The sequence below is a fragment of the Melanerpes formicivorus genome, unplaced genomic scaffold (assembly GCF_026170545.1).
Source record: "Melanerpes formicivorus ecotype bairdi unplaced genomic scaffold, bMelFor1.0.p_v2 SCAF_10, whole genome shotgun sequence".
NCBI lineage: Eukaryota > Metazoa > Chordata > Aves > Piciformes > Picidae > Melanerpes > Melanerpes formicivorus.
This window is the reverse complement of record NW_027142362.1, coordinates 8,148,954-8,170,282: the sequence shown is the minus strand read 5'-3', so window position 1 is coordinate 8,170,282 and position 21,329 is coordinate 8,148,954. Positions and strand designations below refer to the sequence as shown.

At 47.1% G+C, this 21,329-nt stretch overlaps 1 protein-coding gene across 1 annotated transcript; it reads right to left on the bottom strand.

The window, feature by feature from the left end:
• Positions 1 to 336: 336 nt before the first annotated feature.
• On the bottom strand, positions 337 to 21,175 carry RAB11A (RAB11A, member RAS oncogene family). Its single transcript, XM_068143530.1, has 5 exons — positions 21,026 to 21,175; positions 11,592 to 11,787; positions 10,344 to 10,537; positions 9,638 to 9,718; positions 337 to 2,045 (listed from the first exon to the last, which is right to left on the bottom strand). The coding sequence occupies exons 1-5, from the start codon at positions 21,063 to 21,065 to the stop codon at positions 1,906 to 1,908; spliced, it is 651 nt and encodes a 216-aa protein (XP_067999631.1). The 5' UTR covers positions 21,066 to 21,175; the 3' UTR covers positions 337 to 1,905.
• Between the last annotated feature and the right edge of the window lie 154 nt (positions 21,176 to 21,329).

Sequence of the window (21,329 nt, the reverse complement as noted above, 5' to 3'; positions counted from 1 at the left end):
AGGATCTTCTTAATGGTGTTAAAGGGTGTGGGGGGGGGAAGATAAAAAAACCTTATACAAAGAGATTCATAACAGGGAGGTTTGACTGGAGCATGAAAGCTTCCTGAAGCTGCCACACTGTCATGGCTATGACATCCATCAGCCCCAAAAAGCTGCAGGTCTAGTATGAGCAAAGGCAACCATGTTAAAATTACCTTTTCAAATTCCTTTTCTAGGGGTACTTCCACTTCAGCCTCTTCTCACAGCCTGCTCCAAGCAGCTTGCTAGCTTCCAGTTTTGAGTTAAAGCCTTCAGGTGAACTCCCAGCTCTCCCAAAAAGTGCACCCAACACCGTACTGAGTCGTCCCCTGTAATTCTTTATTAGAATCATGGATGATTTTAAATCAATCTAAAAAAATAATGAATCAAAGTACATGCATAAAGTACAAAGTAATTTACAAACAGATCAAAACAGCATCTTCAGAACTAATACCAGGAGGAGAAATGGACTTAAAAAAACCAACCCAAAACCAAACACAGAACCAAGTGACCGACTACAGCAATGCCTTCCGTGTGCCTTTACACATCATGAGCACCGCCAGACAGAAAGGTTGGGTACAAAACACAGCTGGTACCTACCCAGATCTGGGTGTTCCATGTGGGTCATATCAGAGTTTGAGAAACGTCCTCCTACAATCAGTGATTTTCCCTCAGTCTGACTAACTGCAGGCTGCACACAGCTCTGGGAAACACTGCAGAAACTCAGGGCCTACAGCCCCCAAATCTCAGCGTGAAGGAGGTGTTGGGAAGCAGCATGCGGTGAACGCAGCGAGTGCAGTGGCAGAAGGCACAGTTCATGTATCCCTGAACAAGCTAATCCAGCAGATGACTTGTACTGAATGACAGGCCACAGAAGGAATGCATCCAGAAAGAAAACTGCTCCAGGTGTTTGTTAAAGAGCAAAGCACTGGAACAGTGTAAAAATACCGGATGAAGCAGAAGTCAAAACTAAGAGCAGGTTGTAGAAGTCACTGATTGACCAGCTAAGGGTTTGAATCTGTGTGGCTTGTGCTAATAAACATGGTAAGCAACATGCCACAACAGCCTTCAGGTGTGTGTGTGCCAGGACAGAAAAAAGGCATCCTCAAATCCTGATACCACCAGCACTGGGGGCCGCCAAGTCTCGAGCAGCACAAAACCACGCTGCAGGTTCCAGTGTTAGCGACCCTTCATCAGTTACACAGCTCATGCTTCACAAGAGGCACCTCCGAGTGGAGTCCCACCAGTGTCTCCCTGGCCAGCCTCCCAGCAGCTCTGCCTCATCACAACCTCCTCTGCAGCAGCAGGGCAAACTACAAAAGCTCATTCACAGGTAGAAACCCTGCTGCTTGTTTGTGAGAGTTTCTCTTTTCTCCCCCATAATATCCTACGTTAAAAATCCTTAACTTGACAATCTGAAGATGCAGCCAAAAACATTTAACTTACATTAAAATTGCACTTCAGAGCAACAGGCATGTCAGCGAGCCTTAGCAGCAGACACCTTAAGATGAGATTAAGATTATCCTGCCCAGAGATATTTTCCTAGTTAGCCTGACAGCAATTGCTTTGAGGAGCAGAATAACCTCCTGGGGGTGCTCCCTGAAGGTGCCTGTACACTCTGACTAGCGGGCATCATGTTGGAAGGATCCCATCGGCTTCCCACCAATTCACTGAACCAACGCCGACGAGTCTCTGTCGGGAAAATACTGCAGCCAGAGAGAAGCAATAGATTGGTAAACACTGAACTCAAAGTGTTTTAAGACATGGAGAAATTCAGAAGGAATAAGCAGTAACTGAAACACAAGAACGTGACCACAAGAATTACAAATATATTTAAATCTTGGACCTGGGGGGATATACACAGCCTGTAGGAAAGAGAGGAGGATTCTATATATTCTGACAGCACTGCATCTTTGGTTTGTTCTCCGTGGTGGGAGGGACGTGAATGGGCACCACGTTGTTGCTGGGAGACATGTCGTTCTCACGCCTGTCCGACATCTGCTTCTGCGAGACGATGCGATAGATCTCTGCAAGACGAGAGAGAGCTCGGTCAGTCCACGGCACACCGGCACACCGTGAGCACAAAGCTGAGTCTGGCTGAAATCAGGCATCACACACACACAGAGTCCTCGTGGACTTGGGACTCAATAGGTGATGCACAGCTGTGAAGCTCAGCTGTGAGGTGCTCTGGATTTCATAGTTTCATTCAGGGTTGGAAGGGACCACAAGGATCATCTAGTTCCAACCCCCCTGCCATGGGCAGGGACACCCCACACTAGATCAGGCTGGACAGAGCCTCATCCAGCCTGGGCTTAAACACCTCCAGGGATGGGGCCTCAACCACCTCCCTGGACAACCCATTCCAGGGTCTCACCACTCTCATGGTGAAGAACCTCCTCCTCACATCCAGCCTGAATCTCCCCACCTCCAGCTTCATTCCATTCCCCCTAGTCCTATCACTTCCTGAGATCCTGAGAAGTCCTTCCCCAGCCATTCAGAAAATAAAACTGACTTTTGCAAGAGGAACCTGGTTTTTAACAGCTGCTTTACTTCACGTGAGAGAAGGTTTAGTAAGCTGACAGGAGTCACAGTAGTTTTGCTAGGAATCAGAAACCATCTGCCCCATCAATTCCTCTGGATGATCCTGAAGGCTCTGAGGACAGTGGCTGCATGTTTGTGGTCATATCCACAGACGACAGCAGGATTAAAAAGAACCATTCCAAATTTCTCTCTGAGAGAACTGCAAGGGCACTGTCTTTTCTCTCTGCATGCCTACCATGTCCAAGACCTTGCCTATCATCCAGGCAGTTTTAAACCTTCACAAAGGTTTGACTGGGGCCCAAAAGGGGAGCCTCGCCCCCTTCAGCAGCACACAAACACTTTACAAAGCTCACTGTGTTACTGTGGCTAAACTATGGAAAAGAAATGTGGACTCCAGAGGAAGTCCAGCACAAAGCAGAGAGCACAGGTTAAACTCCTGCGCCTTCCCCTGCACCAAAAGCCTTGCCCAGTTTCCTGGGCTTTGTCAGTGGCTGATGGCACCAGCTCAGCATTACTCAGAGTAGCTACAAAGCATTTCCTTCAGCTGTGCAGAAGAGTACAACGTGTGTAGCACATCACCCCCAGAAAAGAAATACAGAATACCAAAATAGAACAGAGAGAACTCCTTACAAATTTGAGTTTTAAAGGCCATAAAGTTTCAAAACAAAAGGCTTGCTAAAGCCTGGTGTAAAAGAAAAGTGTGAGAGTGTCTCAGATTCAGCAAGAAGCTGACCCTGAAGTGACATCACTTCTACTTTGCACAGCAGAAAAGTGCTCTGGCAACAAACACCAGCACTGCCAAGCAGCAGGACTCCCACAAGAAGGGAGTTGATGCCCACACCCAATTTGTGTGCTCCAGCTCACTGCTCTCCCACAGGGTTTCAGATAAGCCCAGGCTGCAGAAGATGAGGGTGCCTTCACTCCTCCTGCACAGCAAGGCAGGGAAGAGCAGCTCACAAGCAGCTGGCAAAACATAGCAAATGTCCAAGCTCTTCTGGAGGTCTGAAGTCTCAACAACTGGGTAATGACTGTCCAGACAAACACCTCACCTGGCCTCAAACCAAGACCCATCTCTTCCACCAGGAATTTGTCATTAGTGAGCAGCCTTTGTTCAGAGTTTTAATGAGCTGCTGCTCAGTGCACATCCTGACATCATTTGAGTACTGGAGACTGAGCTGCCCTGCACAGAGAGGTCCTCTGTGCTGCCAAGGGCTGCTCACACAGCTAAGTGCCTGCTCTCACCACAAAGGGAAGAGACTGCATTGAGGAGCTAAGAAGGGGTCCTGACAAATAGGGCTTGAAAACCTTGCCCTTGATGCAACAAACCTGCTCTGCTTTAAGTTGCCAACACACAGGCCGAGTGATCCTCAGGAAGAGTAAGAGCAGAGCTGCATGCACCCATGGGGCTGCTGGCTAAAGAAAACTCTCATGGAGACACTGCTCCATGGACTGTTCAAGGTAACACTGATCTTTACAAGTGGGGCTTTGAAAGAATCTGCCTCAGGGGCCTCCAAAATGACAGCTCCAGCCTGAAGTCCAGAAATATGGATTTGATACATGCCTCACTTACAGCTGAAGTTACTGAGGCAGCCAAACAAGGGCTGCACATGTAAAAGGATTTTCTGATTTCACCCTCTGACTTCACTCCTCTAACAGCTTCACAAGTTCAGTGAACCCCAGGAAATGAGACTTCCAAAGCCACCTGCAAGGCCATGTGGGATTCTGCAGATAAAGATCACTTTGCCCGGTGGCAGGCATTCAGCGGTGACTGTGTGCAGAGGGGGAGGAGCAGAGCTGGAAGAGACCTGCTCTGCGTTCCTCAAGGCAAGTTTTCTGCTTCACTACCCTGCCCCAGCTCAGGGTGGGCAGCAGCAGCAGCAGTTCCCAGTTTTCCACAGAACTTCCTCAACAAGTCCATACTAGTCTCTAACACAAGCTGTCTCTCACTTCCTCCACGGACTGCAAGGACTCACAACAGGGTGCCCTCTGTACAACACCCTCATCTTGCAGCCAAGACCTTCAGTAAACAGCCCTGAAGCTTGAAAACAATCTTAACAGCAGTGATATCTCTGCTGATACAGGGCCTGTCCCTTCTGACTCTGGAAACACATTTCCATGATCCCCACCTCCGTGGCCTCCCCCAGGAGTCCTGCAAGGACACTGGGCAGCTCTACTGCTTGAATTACAGATTCACAGATTGCATTGGGTTGCAATCTCAAATGTCATCTAGTCCAAGCCCCCTGCAGTGAGCAGGGACCTCTCCAACTAGATCAGGCTGCCAAGGGCCACATCAGCTCTGATCTTGAATGCATCCAGGAAAAAGGCCTCAACTACATCTGTGGGCAACCTGATCCAGTGTTTCACCACTCTCACTGTAAAGAGCTTCATCCTTATGTCCAACCTAAATCTTCCCTGCACCAGATTAAAACCATTGCCCTCATCCTGTCACTACAAGCCCTTCTAAACAGTTTCTCCCCATCTGCCCCAACTCTCACAGCCTTTGCAGGGGAGGTGCTCCAGCCCTCCAATCATCTTCATGGCTCTCCTCTGGACCCACTCCAACAGGTCCACATCCTTGTGTTGGGAGCCCCAGAGCTGGACACAGTACTCCAGGTGAGGTCTCACCAGAGCAGAGTGGCAGAATCACCTCATTCAAATCAAACTGGAACAGTCCCAGATTTGTTGCTCACTGCTCCTACTCCCTCTTCTGTAGTGCCAACCTCCACAGAGCCACAACTACTGCCCTAGGAGAAAGCCCAAATGGCTAAAAGGTGCCTTTCCCTGGATCAGCTGCACACCTTCCCCACAAAACTGTGCTGGTGTGAAAGGAGGGGTGGAAACAGCTTAAACCTGCTCTCAGGAGGCAAAGCACCACACTGAAACTGGTCTGCAGGGAGGATGGGCAGGCTAATACAAACCTGTGCTTTTTATGAAGACACTGCACTTTTGCCTGGCTCAGGAACTGAATGAGACCTTATTCAGAACACATTCAGCTGAATGCATCACTGCATAATTGGTAATTGTGAGAGACAGGCCTGGCTCTGTGAGAGGGCTGGGAAAAAGTGACACTGCTGCCCAGGAGGAGCTTGTCCAGTCCTTGTCTGCTCAGCCTGCACTAGCATTTCATTCATTTTCAGGTGTACAGAGCTAACAAAAGAGGAAATCCCTCAATTTTCTGATGCTAATGCTCTGTGATGTTGTTTCCTTGGAGATGGGATTCCTTAGAGATGAAACTGCAGCAGAATGCAGCACGGGAACAGAGACAGCACAGATCCAGGCAGGGAACAGAGGCAGACTCCAGTTTACTTTAAGGATGCTTTATCCTGCTGTGAATGCTCAGAATGGCTAGGATTAGAATACCAGTCTCTCCTTATTTGCCAGATGATACAAAGCAGCTCTGTGTGCACAACAGTCAGTCCCTGAAGTCTAGACATCTTGCAACATAAGAATGTGGATAGGGACTGTTACTCTAAGCCACAGAAGGAAAAGGTCCCCAAAACCTCATCTGAAATCCACAGCAGGACAGGAAGCTCACTAGATGCAAAATAGAGGTCTCTCTAAAAGTCCTCCATAAAACAGAGAGGAGACAAAAGCTTTCTTCCACCTGTAACAACAGCAGGTCACGTACTCAGGCTGTGCCAGCTATAGTGGACTCCTAGTTCCCATGCCCAAAGCCATCTATTCTGAGCAGTTTAATCTGAGAACTTAGGTGTGGATAAGCTTAATATGGACCCTGCTACACCTCCAAGGGAAGTCCTCTTGCAAGTGCCCATCACTGTCCCAACCAGACCAGCTTCAGAAGGGCTGCAGAAGAAAGGAGTTTTGCTACAGACCTCAGTCACAACAGCCTGCTCAGGAGAGATCTAAGCAGTGGCGTGAAAGGCACTAGAAACGGCCTGGGATGTCTCTGTGGTGCAGTTCCCAGCACTGCAAATACCAGCAGAGCTGGTGTAGCAGCATGCCCTGCCTCTTCTGCCAGCCACCTCCACTCCCAGCCTGTGGCAAAGCTTTACCAACTTCCCTCTTCAAAGGGCACCGAGCATTCCGCCCGCAGGCACTGTGCTGGGAGGCAGCCCTGCCAAGTGCAAACTCTCTGTGACTCTACAGGGTCACTCTGAAAGCTACATTCCTCAGATGGCTGCTCCCCTCTTTCCTTCAGTGCAAATCATTAACAGAAAAAGCCAGCTCTGAAGTGTTATTGAGAAGTTTATTGGCAGAATGCTTGTCCTTAGCATGCCAGTCACAGCCAAGATGGAGCCAACCTGCTGCTAATGTATTATTTACTTCATCTTTATCTCCCTGAAACAGGAGCTGCTGTCTGGAGCGAGCTACATGCCCACTAATCAGCAGAAGTGTTTCTTCCAGCAGTGTTGAACCAGTCCCTCCTGAACAAGGATCCTGCCCACATACCCAAGAGCTCTTTACCCAAAGCAGTCACAGCAACATGCAGGCAACACTGGCATCCGAGGAAAAGCTACAGCCTCAATCTGTCCAAGTCCACCAGGGGCAAGGTTTAATCACTCATTGTCCCATTACAGACTGCTCTCCCTACAGAAAAATTAGATTAAATTAAAAAATAGCAGAACTCCCCAAATTAGAATCCAAACCAAGTTCTGGAATAAAAGGTACTGTTGGAAGCATGTGAGGAGAGATAAAGAAGCAGCCCAGCCTGTGCCCGAGAGGTGAACTGCTTCCCCATGGCAACGGCAGCGTGTTGGCTGAGCGTCACGCAGCTCTGTGGCAGCGAGGCAGCAGCCCAGGGCATGCAGGAAACTTTCCACCCCTTCAGCTGTCACTGCTGGAGAACAGAACAATCCAACAGCAGACAGGGGCAGCAAGGTGACCAGTTCACATTGGCTGTGACGGCCTGACAGCCACCTTGGAGGGGATAAACAATGTCTGATGTATTTCCAGTTCTGGTGCTGAAGGAGTATGAAAGTTAATTCAGTCACTTTCACCTGAGAGCCCTGATCCTCTCTGAAAACTGAAAGAGCAAGCAGCAAGGCCAGTTGTTCTACATCATACCCATCCCAATTGGCCAGAATCTGACCTCAAAGTTCAGCCTAGGTGCTCCTGAGAGGAGAGGGGCTACCAAGGCCACATGTATGACAGAAGCAGCTTCAGGTTTTAGCAGTTAATAATAGGCAAAAAAAAGAGACTGTTCTAGGTGTGCCAGGCAGTCTCAGTACATCCTGACTGGATATTAGAAAGAAATTCTTTACAGTAAGGGTGGTGAGATGCTGGAGTAAGTTGCAGATAAGATACCCCCTCCCTGGACATGTCCAGGGCCAGGTTGGACAGAGCCTTGAGCAACCTAGTCTAGTGTGAGGCCCATGGCAGGGAGGCTGGAACTAGATGATCTTTAAGGTCCCTTCCAACCCAAACCATTCTATGGTATGATTCTGTGTCTTTCTCCTGCAAAATCCATGACAAATTCATGACCACTTCAGACAGGTCTGCCTTTAGGTAGGTGAAGAAAACAGGAAACCCAGGCAGCATCCCTGATACCATCACAGTCAGCCACTCCTTAGCCATCCACCCTCTGATGGCATTAGGAGTTAGTCATGGAGGGAGTCAATACATAAGCTAACATAACTTCTCTCTTCTTTTTGAAGTTGTGCAATGTTGAATCACAACCAAATAACTACACTGAAGTTAAAAGGGAACCACATGGTTGGGCTACAGAGGAAACAAGTTCTAGTCCCAGCACTGCATGCAGCAGTGAGATGACAAACTGTCTGTTCATCTAACATGGGCACACTTTTTGCTAGTGTAAGAACAAGAGCATTACTGCTTAGAAACTCACTCTTAAAAACACAATAGATCCAGAACCTGTAGGGAGGCCTCTTACAACTATGGGTAAGGCAAGAAACAGATGGACACAGGCAAATAATACTCCCCTGCCTAACAGCTCTCTCCACTGCTCTGGTGTTCACAAAGCATTTCATACAACTCCAGCATTGCTACAGAATTTACACTTCTATTAAGCTTCCTAGCTGCCTCCTTACCTTTTTGGTGTGTTTGAAGGATATCTAAATCAGATGGCAAAAGAGAAAAACAAGTCAAAGCCAACTAGCTGCCAATGTCACAGCAATCAGATCTGATGAGACACACACTTATCAGTGGGGCTGCTGCTCACACCCAGCACATCATGCAGCCTGGCACATGCTACACTGGGAAGGAGGGATTTGAATTTGCAACTGGGAAGCAGGGTGGAGGCACTCAGAACAGAGATGTACCAAAACAGAGGGAGCTCTCAAATATTTTGAAGACTCAGATTTAGAGAGCATTTGCCAAAGCTGGGAATGATAAAAGCTGAAGCCCCACACACACCACCTTTTGTCTCACCATTCCCTAGCTACAGCTGGAAGGGAACACAGCAGTACAGAAGTCCCACAGCAGTTGAAGATTTCCACACCAGTCTCCCACGTAGGTCTAGTGGAATGTCTGAGAGTCTTAACAAGTTTTGCCTATCTAAAAAAGGGTTTAAGTAAAAAGGAAGTACTTTATCCAGAGAGCATAAAAAGTGCAGCACTTACTGCTGTCACATGCTACAGAGGCCAAAAGTCCAGGCAGGACTACTAAATGCACTGACAGTGACTATCCTGCAGCTCAGGAGTTACCACATCTCAGATTACCAGGAGCAGTGTTGCTCAAAGGGAGGATCCCTACTCTTTCATCCCTTTTCCCTTGGCAACTGCTATGGTCACCATTAAAGATGGAAACAAACTAGACTGACTTCTCTGATGAACAATAGCTGTTTTAACTTGATGCCTGCATGAGGCAATTCTCTTCTGTGGGCACTCCCTGTACCATACACAAATGGGAAACTGAAACATAAAACCAGGCTGATGAGAAACCTGGGACAGATCAAAGTGAACACAACTTCATCCCTGAGCTCAAGGCTGATCTTTTTCCCCTGTGACACTTTGAAACTGAATTCCAAATCTTACATCTGTGAAGAATAATTAAATAGCAAAACTTTAAACACTTTATAGGCAAAGAAATGCCTGCTTGCATCATAGCTGAGCAGCCTTCTGCCCTTCCCCCTTGGCATACAAAGCGTGAGATGACTCACCTGTCAGAATAGTCTGGAAAGCTGCTTCCACATTTGTAGAGTCTAAAGCAGATGTCTCAATAAATGACAAACCATTCTTCTCTGTGAGGACAGAAACACTATAATTAGAGGGGTACATCACATATCTGTTCCCCATCTGAAAGAACTTCTCCACCAGATTGTATTTGTAGTGTTCCTAGTGAGATGCATGGGTATCAAGTATAAAAGGTTGTGGGTTTTTCCTCCTTATATGATCTGAAAGCAACACCACCCAACACCAGTGTTGGAATTTACACTCCTTCCCAAGCACAGGGATCAGTCCAGTGCTGTCTTACTTTAATAATAATAAAAAACCAGGTTGGAAGAGACCTTCAAGATCATCGTGTCCAACCCATCAACCAATCCAACCCACCTACACAAAAGCCACATCTTCCTGCACCCCTGGAAGGGAGACTTCGTTACACATCCATGAATTGTGTGAGGAAGCTTCCTGGACTTTCATTAACCTTATCAGGTTTTCTTTAACCTCATCAGCTTCAAGGCATTTCCAGATTTCCAGACAGTCTCCTTCTCTGGAGACAGTCAAAACTCGCCTGAATGCACTCCTGTGTGGACTACCCGAGGTGATCCTGCTTTGGCAGCGGGGGTTGGACTCAATCTCTGGAGGTCCCTTCCAACCTCTAATGTTCTGTGATAAGCATTAGGGAATTATTTTGTGTTCACTGACCTGCAAAAGCTCTGGCCTCATCTGTAGGGACTGCTCTCAGGTGGCGCAAGTCACTCTTGTTTCCCACCAGCATGATGACAATGTTGCTGTCAGCGTGGTCCCTCAGCTCTTTCAACCACCGCTCTACATTCTCATAAGTGAGGTGCTTAGCAATGTCATACACCAACAGTGCCCCCACAGCTCCACGGTAGTACCTGTGGGAGAAGAGAACCAGCAAGGCACATCGTGACTTGAAGTGGCAAGTTACTGTGCAACAAGAAACAGCTGTTACTAAGAAAGCTACACACACACAATTAGCTATAAGCAGGCTACATGGGACTTGAAACAGAGAAACAGAACATGTAGACTGGGGTTATGCCACAGAGCCACCAAAGCAGCAAGGGCAGCTCAGAGCCAAACCCTATGTGATGTGAGCCCCACATCCCCAAAATGAAGCTCTGGAGTCTATGGGGAGCTACTGTCACCTTCAACCTCTGATCCACTCCTGGAATGTCTCCCCAACCCAATCCTGTGGGTGCAGTACAGGCACAGCCCATAGTGATAGAGAGACTTCAGAATGACTCACTGGATCATAAAAATGTCAGCCATATCTATTCCCTTTGCAAAAGGCCACAGCTGGTCTCCTTTCAGACTAGGAAGAGGCACAGTAACATTCAGAAACAGGCTGTATTCTACCATCCCACAATGACCTCCAGCTTTACTTAAATGCAGCTTTTACTCCGCTGGGTTGTGCTGTTAGGGGTTTTTTGTTTGTGTTTTTGTTTGCTTGAGGTGAGGGGATTTTTGTTTTGGGGGATTTTTTTGGTTGGATTTGGGGGGGGGTTGTTTGTTTTGGTTTTTTGTTGGTTGGGTTTGGGGTTGGGGTTTTTTCCCTCAATTACATAAGCACAGAAAGTGAGTCCTTGCTGCTACACAAGGGTTTCTGGTCTTAGGTTACCACTGATAATGCAGTATCTGTGTTCCTGGAGGTTTTATCAACTGAGTCTCTCAGAGCTCTTGCATTTTAGGCATTCCAGTTCCATATCATGAGAGCACTGAGAGGTAAAGCAGTTTGTACAGGGACACACTATATCAAGTTTCCGGGCTGAATAGTATTTAAGCTTCATTCCAGCAGAGGTTGTGGGCATTACATAACAAAATACAACACACACACACACAACCCCTATTTGCAGCTTCTGAGGAACTGGAAAGGCCCAGAACTGCCCTCCTCAGCAAAAGCTCCTCTTAGCCACACAGGCTGTGACTTACGCTGATGTTATGGCTCGGTATCGCTCCTGCCCTGCCGTGTCCCATATCTGAGCCTTTATTGTCTTCCCATCAACTTGAATGCTTCTTGTTGCAAATTCTACTCCAATGGTGCTTTTGCTTTCCAAGTTAAACTCATTGCGAGTGAACCGAGACAGAAGGTTACTCTTGCCTACTCCAGAGTCTCCAATAAGCACAACTGCAAGACAAAAACAACAGGGGGATCAGATTTCAGGTGCAGAGAACACTTCCACAACCACCTGCAATAAACATTTATTTTCCAAAGCATGAAGGAAAAGAATGGCAAAAGCTACCACCCCTGTCATGGATCCACTGTCCAGGTCTTGGTAACTCTAGAGAAGCAGAGCTGCCATATTCACCAGCTTTCTGAACAGACTTTAGGCTTGACTTCAGTATCCTTTGCCCAGCATGGAAGAACATTCCTCCCCCAGAAGGAGCATGCCTGGCTGTTGCTGCAGAAGTCAAGGACTGTTTGGATTTCACAACCTTGTTACACTAGAACTAAATAGAAAGAAATCCCCACACCATGCAAGTGAGCTCTGTTTTGCTGAAGAAGTCCAAAACACAGGGCAAGCAGCAGACTCCTCACACTTCACATCTTAGCAGAAAAGCAGTTCCCTACTGGGGCAGAAAAAAAATTGTGACTAAAGAACCCCCAAACACTCATAAGACCACCTGATGGAGAGTATCAGTATTAGCTGAGCCACAGCACTCTGCCCCTCTGGCCCCTCTGCAGTCCCTCACTGCTGCTGCAGCTCCTGGCACACTTCGGCTAGAGCTTGAAACGGCTCTGAAATGCTGCTGGGGTATTGCTGGGCCTCAGAATGAGAACCACCATTGACTTCATCTTCCCTGGCTCAGCTTGCCTTATCACAGCACCACAGCCTAGCAAGCTAATTGGAAGGATTCAACTATGCTAGACCAAAGGTTTAAAGTCCAGTTCCTACAGGAAGAAAAGCATCACAGGGCTCGCTGCAATAGCCTGTAATGCTGGGCTGAAAGGCGTGGGCTTAAGTGCAAATTGAATCTCTCTACCAAGATGCAGGCCACTGGATGAGGTGCACTCATGAGCCTGAGTCACACCAACTGGAGCCTCTTAGGATGATCTCATGCCCTTAATGAAGATAAGGTACAGAGCTGATAACAGAAGGGAAGGGAAAGAGGATGAATAAAATCCTTGAGAACAAAGGCTGATCAACTTTGAAGCCCAGCAGTGAATCAAGGCTCAAGAGTGCATGCTCACTGCAAAAAAAAATTGCTGTGGCTGTTTGTTTTGAAACAAACATCAATATTTCATAGAATCATAAAACTGCTTCTGTTGGGAAAGGCCTTTAGGATTGAGTGCAACCACAACCTAACTCTGCCACATCTGGTGCTAAACCATGACCCTCAGCACTACATCTCTGCCTCTTTTAAACACCTCCAAGGATGGGGATTTGGCCACCCCCTGGGGGAGCCTTTTCCAGTACTGGAGAACCCGATTAGTGAAGAAGTTTCTTCTAATGTCCAACTTAAACATCCCCTGGGGTAACTTGAGGCCACTTCCTCTTATATCACTTGTTACTAGGGAGAAGAGACTGACACCTCACTCCAACCTCCTTTCAAAGGAGTTACAGAGAGCCAGAAGGTCTCTCCTGAGCCTCCTTTTCTCCAAACTAAACAACCCCAGTTCCCTCAACTGCTCCTCACCAGACCTGTTTTCCAGACCCTTCCCCAGCTTAGTTGCCCTTCTCTAGACATGCTCCAGCCCCTCACTGTCCTTTTCATAGTGAGGGGCCCCAAAACTGAACCCAGTATTCAAGGTGCTGCTTCACCGGTGCCAAGGACACCAGAACAATCACTTCCCTGGTCCTGCTGGTCACTATTCCTGGTACTCCCCAGGATGCTGCTGGCCTTGGCCACCTGGACTCAGTAACACAGATCATTTAACAATTAAGACACTGCAAGGCAGCATTAAAGACGTGTGGCACAAGAGAGGAGTGAGGTCACCAAACGCATCTCGATCACACCCAGTCTCAGTCTAGCAGTGCAAACACTCCCATCTGCTGCTGCATCACACAGCAGCCCTCTGAACACCATCTTCTAGTTAAACAATGCAAAGCAGTTCTGACAAATGGGATTTCCTCTAACTGCAAGGGCAGAGCAGCACCTTTAAAATATCCTCCATAAAATGAAAATGCTAGCTCCAAACACAGCCTTGTGGCAAATGCTTCATCAAGATCTTTCCAGCGTCCTCTGCCAGCTGACTCAGCACACAGCCAGCCAAGCTCCAGGAGTTGCTTAAAGCACAGAGTGGCTGTTAACCACTTCTGGTTATGGAGATCACAAGTGCAGGTAAATGGCAAGCACATATGCTGAATGCAAACAGGAGTCTGGTCTCCCATGTGACAGGTCCACACTGCTCTGTGTTAGCTGCCCCGACCCAGCTTTGCTGGCACAGAACGCCCTAAACCCTAATAATCTTGGTGCAAATGACAGGGCACCTAATTACATCATCACCACTTGGTAAACTGCCACCAGCTTTTCTGGTTTTTTGTTTGCTTGGTTATGGCAATTAAGTTCTTCAATACTATTTTGGCAGGTTTAGGCCACAGATTTAGGTGACATCATATCTGTACTCACTGGGATGTGCTACAAACAAGTTCCTAGGAGGTGAAAGTTGTCAACTCCTTTCACACACCTCAGTCCTGTTGTCACTCAGCTTCAGCAGCAGCCAGAAACTTCTCTAAACAAGAAAAGTAACCTATACAGTTTGCTTTTCCCAACAGAATGCATCACAACTGTTCAGCACTCCCCTCAAACATTTTTCTTGTTCAGGTCATATTTCTAGGCACACCTTTAAGTAATTTTCATTCCTCTGCCAGGTTTTACTCCTTACCTAGTCTGAATCCCATGCTGCTTATGTTCTGTGCAGTTTCCTGCACCAGGTTAATGTGTCCCAATTAAAAAAGGAAACTATTAGACTTTCCTCCTTGAAGTCAGTTATTTCCTCCACTTAATTGGGCCACTGCAGCTCCTCCTGATCATGAGCATAGGAACAGCCTGTAATGTCAGCAGGTGCCTAAGACTCTGCACACTTTCTGCACCTCTGCCAGTCTGTGCAAGTACCACTTTGAACACCTTTAACAGCCATTCTGATTGTTTCATTATTGTTAATTTTGCTTTCCTTATTAAACCACCTATTCTGATGTTTTTCACTACAGTGTTCCCATGTATCACATCCATAGCACAGAAACACAGAATCACAGAACATACCTGGTTGGAAGAGACCTCAAAGCTCATCCAGTCCAACCCTCGACCCAGCACTGAAGGGTCAACAATAAACCACGTCCCAAAGCACCAGGTCCACACGCTGCTTGGACACCCCCAGGGATGGCGATTCCAGCACTGCCCTGGGCAGACCATTCCATTGTTTGACAACATTTTCAGTGATGAAATATTTCCTAATATCCAGCCTAGACCCTGCTGCAGCTTGAAACCATTTCCTCCAGTCCTGTTGCTTGAGGAGAAGAGGGTGCCTGTCCTTGCTCCAACCTCCCTTCAGGTAGCTGTAGGGAGCAATGTAGTCTCCCCTCAGCCTCCTCCTCTCCAGACTGAACATCAGTTGCTCCTTGCAGGCCATGTGCTCCAGGCCCTTCACCAGCCTCACTGCCCTTCTCTGGACACGCTCCAGCACCTCAATGTCCTTCCTGTAGTGAGAGGCCCAGAACTACACACAATACTTGAGGTGTGGCCTCACCAGTGCTGAGTACACAACAGGAATGACCCTAAAGCGCTGAGTCCTTTTCTAACTATCCTGAGCAAGCAGTTTCTGGGAGGGAAATGACGTTATCTAGCTCCCTGTTAAAGCTAATAGTTCCTGCACACACACTGTTATTGGGCTTTTCTTCCAGAAACTCACTCCTAATGGTTAGAAATTGCCTTCTAATTTTCAGAAGAAATGAGTGGTCAGGGGCCAGTTGGTGTTCATGTGCCAGCACTGTCCATTAGCTTATTAGTTTCTTCTCCCAATGGTGTTTACAGAAAGCCACCACATCTTCTCTTGGCTTTGTTCTACTAGATAAATAAGCAAACTTCTCAAGTGTTTCCTTATAAGCAGACTGTCATTTCCCCAAACTTCTTCCCTACAAGTTTTTCAATCTCTTTACCACAAGTCCTTCTAAGTGAGATCTCCCTGTGATGTCATCATGGATTTTAATATTTCCATCTCTACAATGCACAGCTGGAGCAGGAATTACCTTTTCCTAACCATATCACCTTAATGGCTCAGTCTGCCTGTGATCAGGCTGAATTATTCTAGCTTTAAGTTGGCAAACTTTACCAAGCTACTCTTGAGTCCCCAGACATAAAACCCTACATCCCACCTCACCTGGAGGATTGCAGTCCTCATCAGAATGCATCCCTTCCAGTGCTGCACTCCAACTTTCTCCTGTGCTACCCAGCTTGCATCATCATCAAATCCCTTTTACTACATCAGCACTGGAAGGAAGAAGGACTTGAGGAAGTATTTAAGCAAGTTCAGCCACAAGACCTGCTCTTGAAAACCTCCATCAATCACCTTCTTTGGACCAGCACATCCCTTACAGAAGCAGCACCTTAGAAAGCTTCACAATCAAGGGAGATTTGTATTGGCACATCCTGAAAGTCAGGACAGTGATCATCCTACCCAAGTCACTACCAGGCAGGTCATTCTTACTGCTTTAGTGACGTGCCAGTTCAATACGTGCAACCATGTGCTTTAAATCAATGCACTTGACTACCTACAGCATGTACACTCCCCAAAGATTTCAGACAAGCATTTGGTGAAGAGAAAAAAAAAACAAAATGAAAAAGAAAGAAACAGGGAAGTCAAAAGTGCTGTATGAATTTTTTTCATCAGTTTTATTTCTGCAGGAGACCAAAATAAGAATTCCATTTCCTTAAGTTGCATGAAAGCCATTTAGAGAACTACATCAAGAAAGGATTATTAATTTTTCACCAACATTCCAGCTCACCCACCCCATTTTTACTTCTGTTAAGCCTCCATCTAACTCAGCTGAAATTTTCAGAAAAGACTGTATCTGATGAAATGTTACTGGCAGGTATTACACAAGCCACATGCTACTATGTGTAACAAGTACACCACTGCCAGGGACTTACAGTGTCTGAACCAACTCATCTTGCTGTAGAGCTCTGATTTTAAGAGGCACATCAATAAAGAGCCTGGCACTGGAACAGGTTGCCCAGGAAGGTGGTGGAGACCCCATCCCTGAAGGTTTTTTAGGCCAGGCTGGATGTGGCTCTGGTCAATCTGATCTAGTGTGACATGTCCCGGCCCATGGCAGGGGGGTTGGAACTAGATGATCCTTCAGGTCCCTTCCAACCCTAACATTTCTATGATTCCTGGCCTGTAGAAGAACTTGCTGATAAAAACCTCTTCCTGTCCCCTTCACACAGGGCTTAAAGGAAATGTGAACATGACGACCTGACTCTACACCTTGTAGGTTGCTTGTGATAATCACAGTACCACAGTATCACAGCATAACTAAGGTTGGAAGAGACCCCAAGGATCATCAAGTCCAACCTATCACCATAGACCTCATGACTAGACCATGGCACCAAGTGCCACGTCCAGTCCCTCTTGAACGCCTCCAGGGACGGTGACTCCACCACCTCCCTGGGCAGCACATTCCAATGACAAACGACTCGCTCGGTGAAAAACTTTCTCCTCACCTCGAGTCTAAAACTCCCCTGACACAGCTTGAGACTGTGTCCCCTTGTTCTGGTGCTGGTTGCCTGGTTGTCTTAATACTAACCTCCCTCCTCTCCTGTGGCCCTGTTTTATTCAGCCACTGCCTGGTGTCATAAAGGCACTTTGGGGCAGGGGTCATTCATCACCCGTACATACCATATGTAACACACAGCTGAGCCTCCCAACACCTCTGTAGTAAAAGAGCTGATCTGGTAAGTTTATTAGAGCCCAAAAGTGCCTCCAAGTTTAATGGAGAGAAGGCAAAGGGCTTGCTGCCATCATCAAAACCAACAAGTGTCATGCAACTACCTTTCCCTACAAACTAAACAAAATATCAGAAAAAAAGTGTTCTCTAAAACCCAAACCAACAAATCTGATCAGTTTGGGAGTGTTTCCCCAATATCAGAGAGTGACATGATGCAAAGTGGGAAGCAGACAGCTGAGACAGGAGTATTTCCTAACAATAAGCTGAATGTTACTGAATGTTAGGCGAGGTCCACATTCAGAAATGAGAAGCCTGACCCCAAATCCAAAATTCCAGATGGTCAAGGTGCAGACATAATCCTCTTGACCTTTGTCCATAGAAAACATAGAAGACATCTACAAGTGAAGGTTGTTTATAAAACTACTCATCTACTGCAAGTACATAAATCAAAGACAGTTATAAGTTCCTGCATTTAAGCCAGGGTTAATTGATTAATATCCTTACATCACCATTCTATTTTCCTCCCACCAAAATCAGAGCAAGATTTCTACAAATTGGATTTTACAGATCTTGTGTTTCCTCAAGTGCAGTGCTGGCAACTGGAAGCACTGCTCTGGTAAGCCCAAGAAGCATAAATGCCACCAAAATCTGTAGCTGGACAAAAAGAGTTTATCAGAAGTTGTCTTTTTCCAACCAGGCTTAGGCTTTAGCATATGTAGAAGTGTTGCAAGAGTCAGGAGATGGGGATTTTGTAACAGGTATTGTGATTTTATTGTACAGCCATATAGGTGGGCTCAGTTTATACCCACCAGCAGAGTCAACCAGATTGTGATATATGGCTGCTGTTAGTGGCTGACAGGACAGAAGCAGAGGTCTGTCATAAACAGACACATGGTAGCTTAACTCAAGAGTAGTAAAAGACAGCAAGACTAGAGATTAGCAGCCAATTATCTAAAACCAAGTCAAACTCAGTCCCAACAACCCACCATGTCCTTTCAAGTTCATAATTCCAGGAGAACTCTTCTACTGGATTAAGTGTCCTTGCAAACCAACATCCAATCTGACTGCCAAGAACTGATGTCTGAGAAACATTGTGCATAACAGAACAATCTTTGTCCTAGCAAGCCCTTGCATCTCCAAACAAGCAACACCTTCAGACTTGCCACTGTAACCATCACATCCCAAGAGACATTTTTCTTCCTCTATAGTATTTATAGCAATGCACCACTCCAGGATTTCCATATGCATCTGCAGGATTTTATGTCCTTTTGGTTTTGCTTGCTGCTCAATAAAAGAAGTATTTCAGATATCTTCAGAAATTATAACATATGAGATATTTTCTCTACTTGCCCTTATCACTCATTGGTTTAATTCTGATAAAGCTATATATCAGTCTAAGGGATATGAATCCATTAGGTCACTCTTCTGATTATTTTGATGCCTTTTCTCCACCTTTTTATTCTACAACACCCTTTCCAATATGGGTAATCCCTTCCTGGCTACATATCCCCTCAACCCCCAAGATGTTCATGTCTTGGATTCAAACATCAGCTTAATGTTCCCCTTGAGTTCTCCTTTCTTTTTCCATGAGTTTTTACCACCTGCTTGTCTGTTTGACCAGTGCCTGCTAACGAGACATTAATTCCAGAGACCTATTTGTAACAACTTCAAGACCATTTCAGAGTGCTGACAGCTTGTTTAGAACCACCATCACCTTTGGAAAATTACAAAAGTTTCCACAATTTGCCTTACTCTGCATTTGTGATATTATTTCAGCTGCCCCAATAATCCCAGTTATGTGACATTGCATCAACTTCCTGCAGTCTACTTTAGCTCTGCAAAGCCTGAACGCTCATTTTCACAGCACTCCCAACAGCTTTCTTCTTTCTTAGTCTAATCAGGAAAAATAAAAGCTATAGGAGGGGCAGTTAAATTAGCTTTGAACTTTTCTAAATAACTGGATCCCAGCCCTATTATTTCCCCCTTACATAAGGAAGTAGGTCTCAAAAAAGATAGGATCTCTCCCAACAGCTCTACATCACTGGTATTTCCTTCACAGCTACAAATATTAATTAAAAGCATACTGACAGAATTGTTTGAACAAGTGATGCAGTGGGCTTGATATTGTAGGTGCTTCTGTGTACAAGTTAAGATGGATACAATTAAACTGGAGGTCAGCAAGGACCATGCCAATGCTGCAAGCCAAGAGGCCCTTCTTGGTACTTCCCAATTTAAGAGCAGTACAGGTGATTGATTTATAGTTAGGAACAAGGCCACATTCCACGTGGCAACCGGATAAAAAAAAAAAGGGGCTACAAAAGAAATGTAATTTCTCAAAGTGAATACAGGTGCTTAAGGACACAGAGGAAAAACACTCATGCTTTTCTTTACCCTAAGTTTCACGATCACAGGCACTGGATCTTGCACCATTACAAAGTAACAAGTAAATCCTAAATTCAACTTCATGATATCTTATCACAGCAAGCAACTACTTTTTACAAGGCTTTGCTTGCTTTTGCAGTAGGATTTAAAAAATTGGCCAGGCAATTTCAAAACATCAGCATTTCTGCAGGTGTTTCACAGCATGCTTTATGAACCTAGCAGCAGGCTGGCATTCTACTCTGCAGGGAGTGAAAAATCGACCAGTTAACTACAACCTCCAAGGTTTTAACCCAACTTGCTGCTGTAGGGCTGACTGGAGGGGCATCGGTTCTGGAACCCAAGGTATTCCTGCCCTTCTCCGCTGGGTGCCACATGAGGTGCCAGGACAGGATGAAGAGCACTGGGTATGAAACAGCAGTTACATTCACTCCTCGTGAAGGGCTTAGAATACATAAGGGAGTAAACAGTATCACCGTATTAAATTAGCTGCATCATCCACCAATGCTGAGAACAACTCGTTCACTTTGCAGTCCTCTTCAATAGCTGGTAAAGGCGCTTATCAACCCCGGGCATTCTCACAACGATCTTTGCTCGTCACCCCAGCAGGGTGAACATTGACTCAGCCTCTTCACGAGGCAGAAACCATGGAGAAGACGAAGGTTTCCCGGACCACCCCTACGGAAACCAGCCCAAATATGCTATTTTGGGGTGAGGTCGCGACCAGCGCCCGAAGCGCTCTGGGGGAGGCAGCGACGCCCAGCACACCCTCGGCGCTCAAGCTCCAGAAACATCCGAGCAGGGCTCGGCGGTACCCGCAGAAGCGCAGCCCCCGCCTCGCACCGGGGCTGGCCGGAGCCCTCCACCATCCCCCGCCCCGCAGCTCTCCCGGGTAGCCGCGTTAGGGGAGCGGCCGCCGAGACCTGCTTGTGAGTCGAAGCTCCTTCCCCGGGGCTGCGAGGGAAGCGGCGGCAGGAGGAGGCCGACTGAGGCGGCAGGAGGGTCACGCGGAGGCCGCTTCCCACGCCCCACCGAGGCAGGGACCCCCTCCGGAAGGTGACCCCTCCGGTTGTGACAGAGATGAGACGGCGCGGCCGTTACCTTTGAAGAGATAGTCGTACTCGTCGTCGCGGGTGCCCATGGTGGGGTGCGCCGAGGCGCGGCGGTGGCCGAAAACTAGGAGCGGGAACCGGAGCCGGACCCCTCCCTGCAGCCGCCGCAGCGCTTCCGCCCTCCGTGCTCTGCCCGCCCACCGCCAGGTGCATCCGGGGCAGCGCAGAACTGCTTCCAGAGGCAGAGCCGCCGCCCTGCCCATCCCGACCTTAAAGGGGCGGCACTGCGGGTGGGTCGGGATGTGAGGGTGTCTGCCATGTCTCTATGGCCCATACCAAAACCCCTCACTATC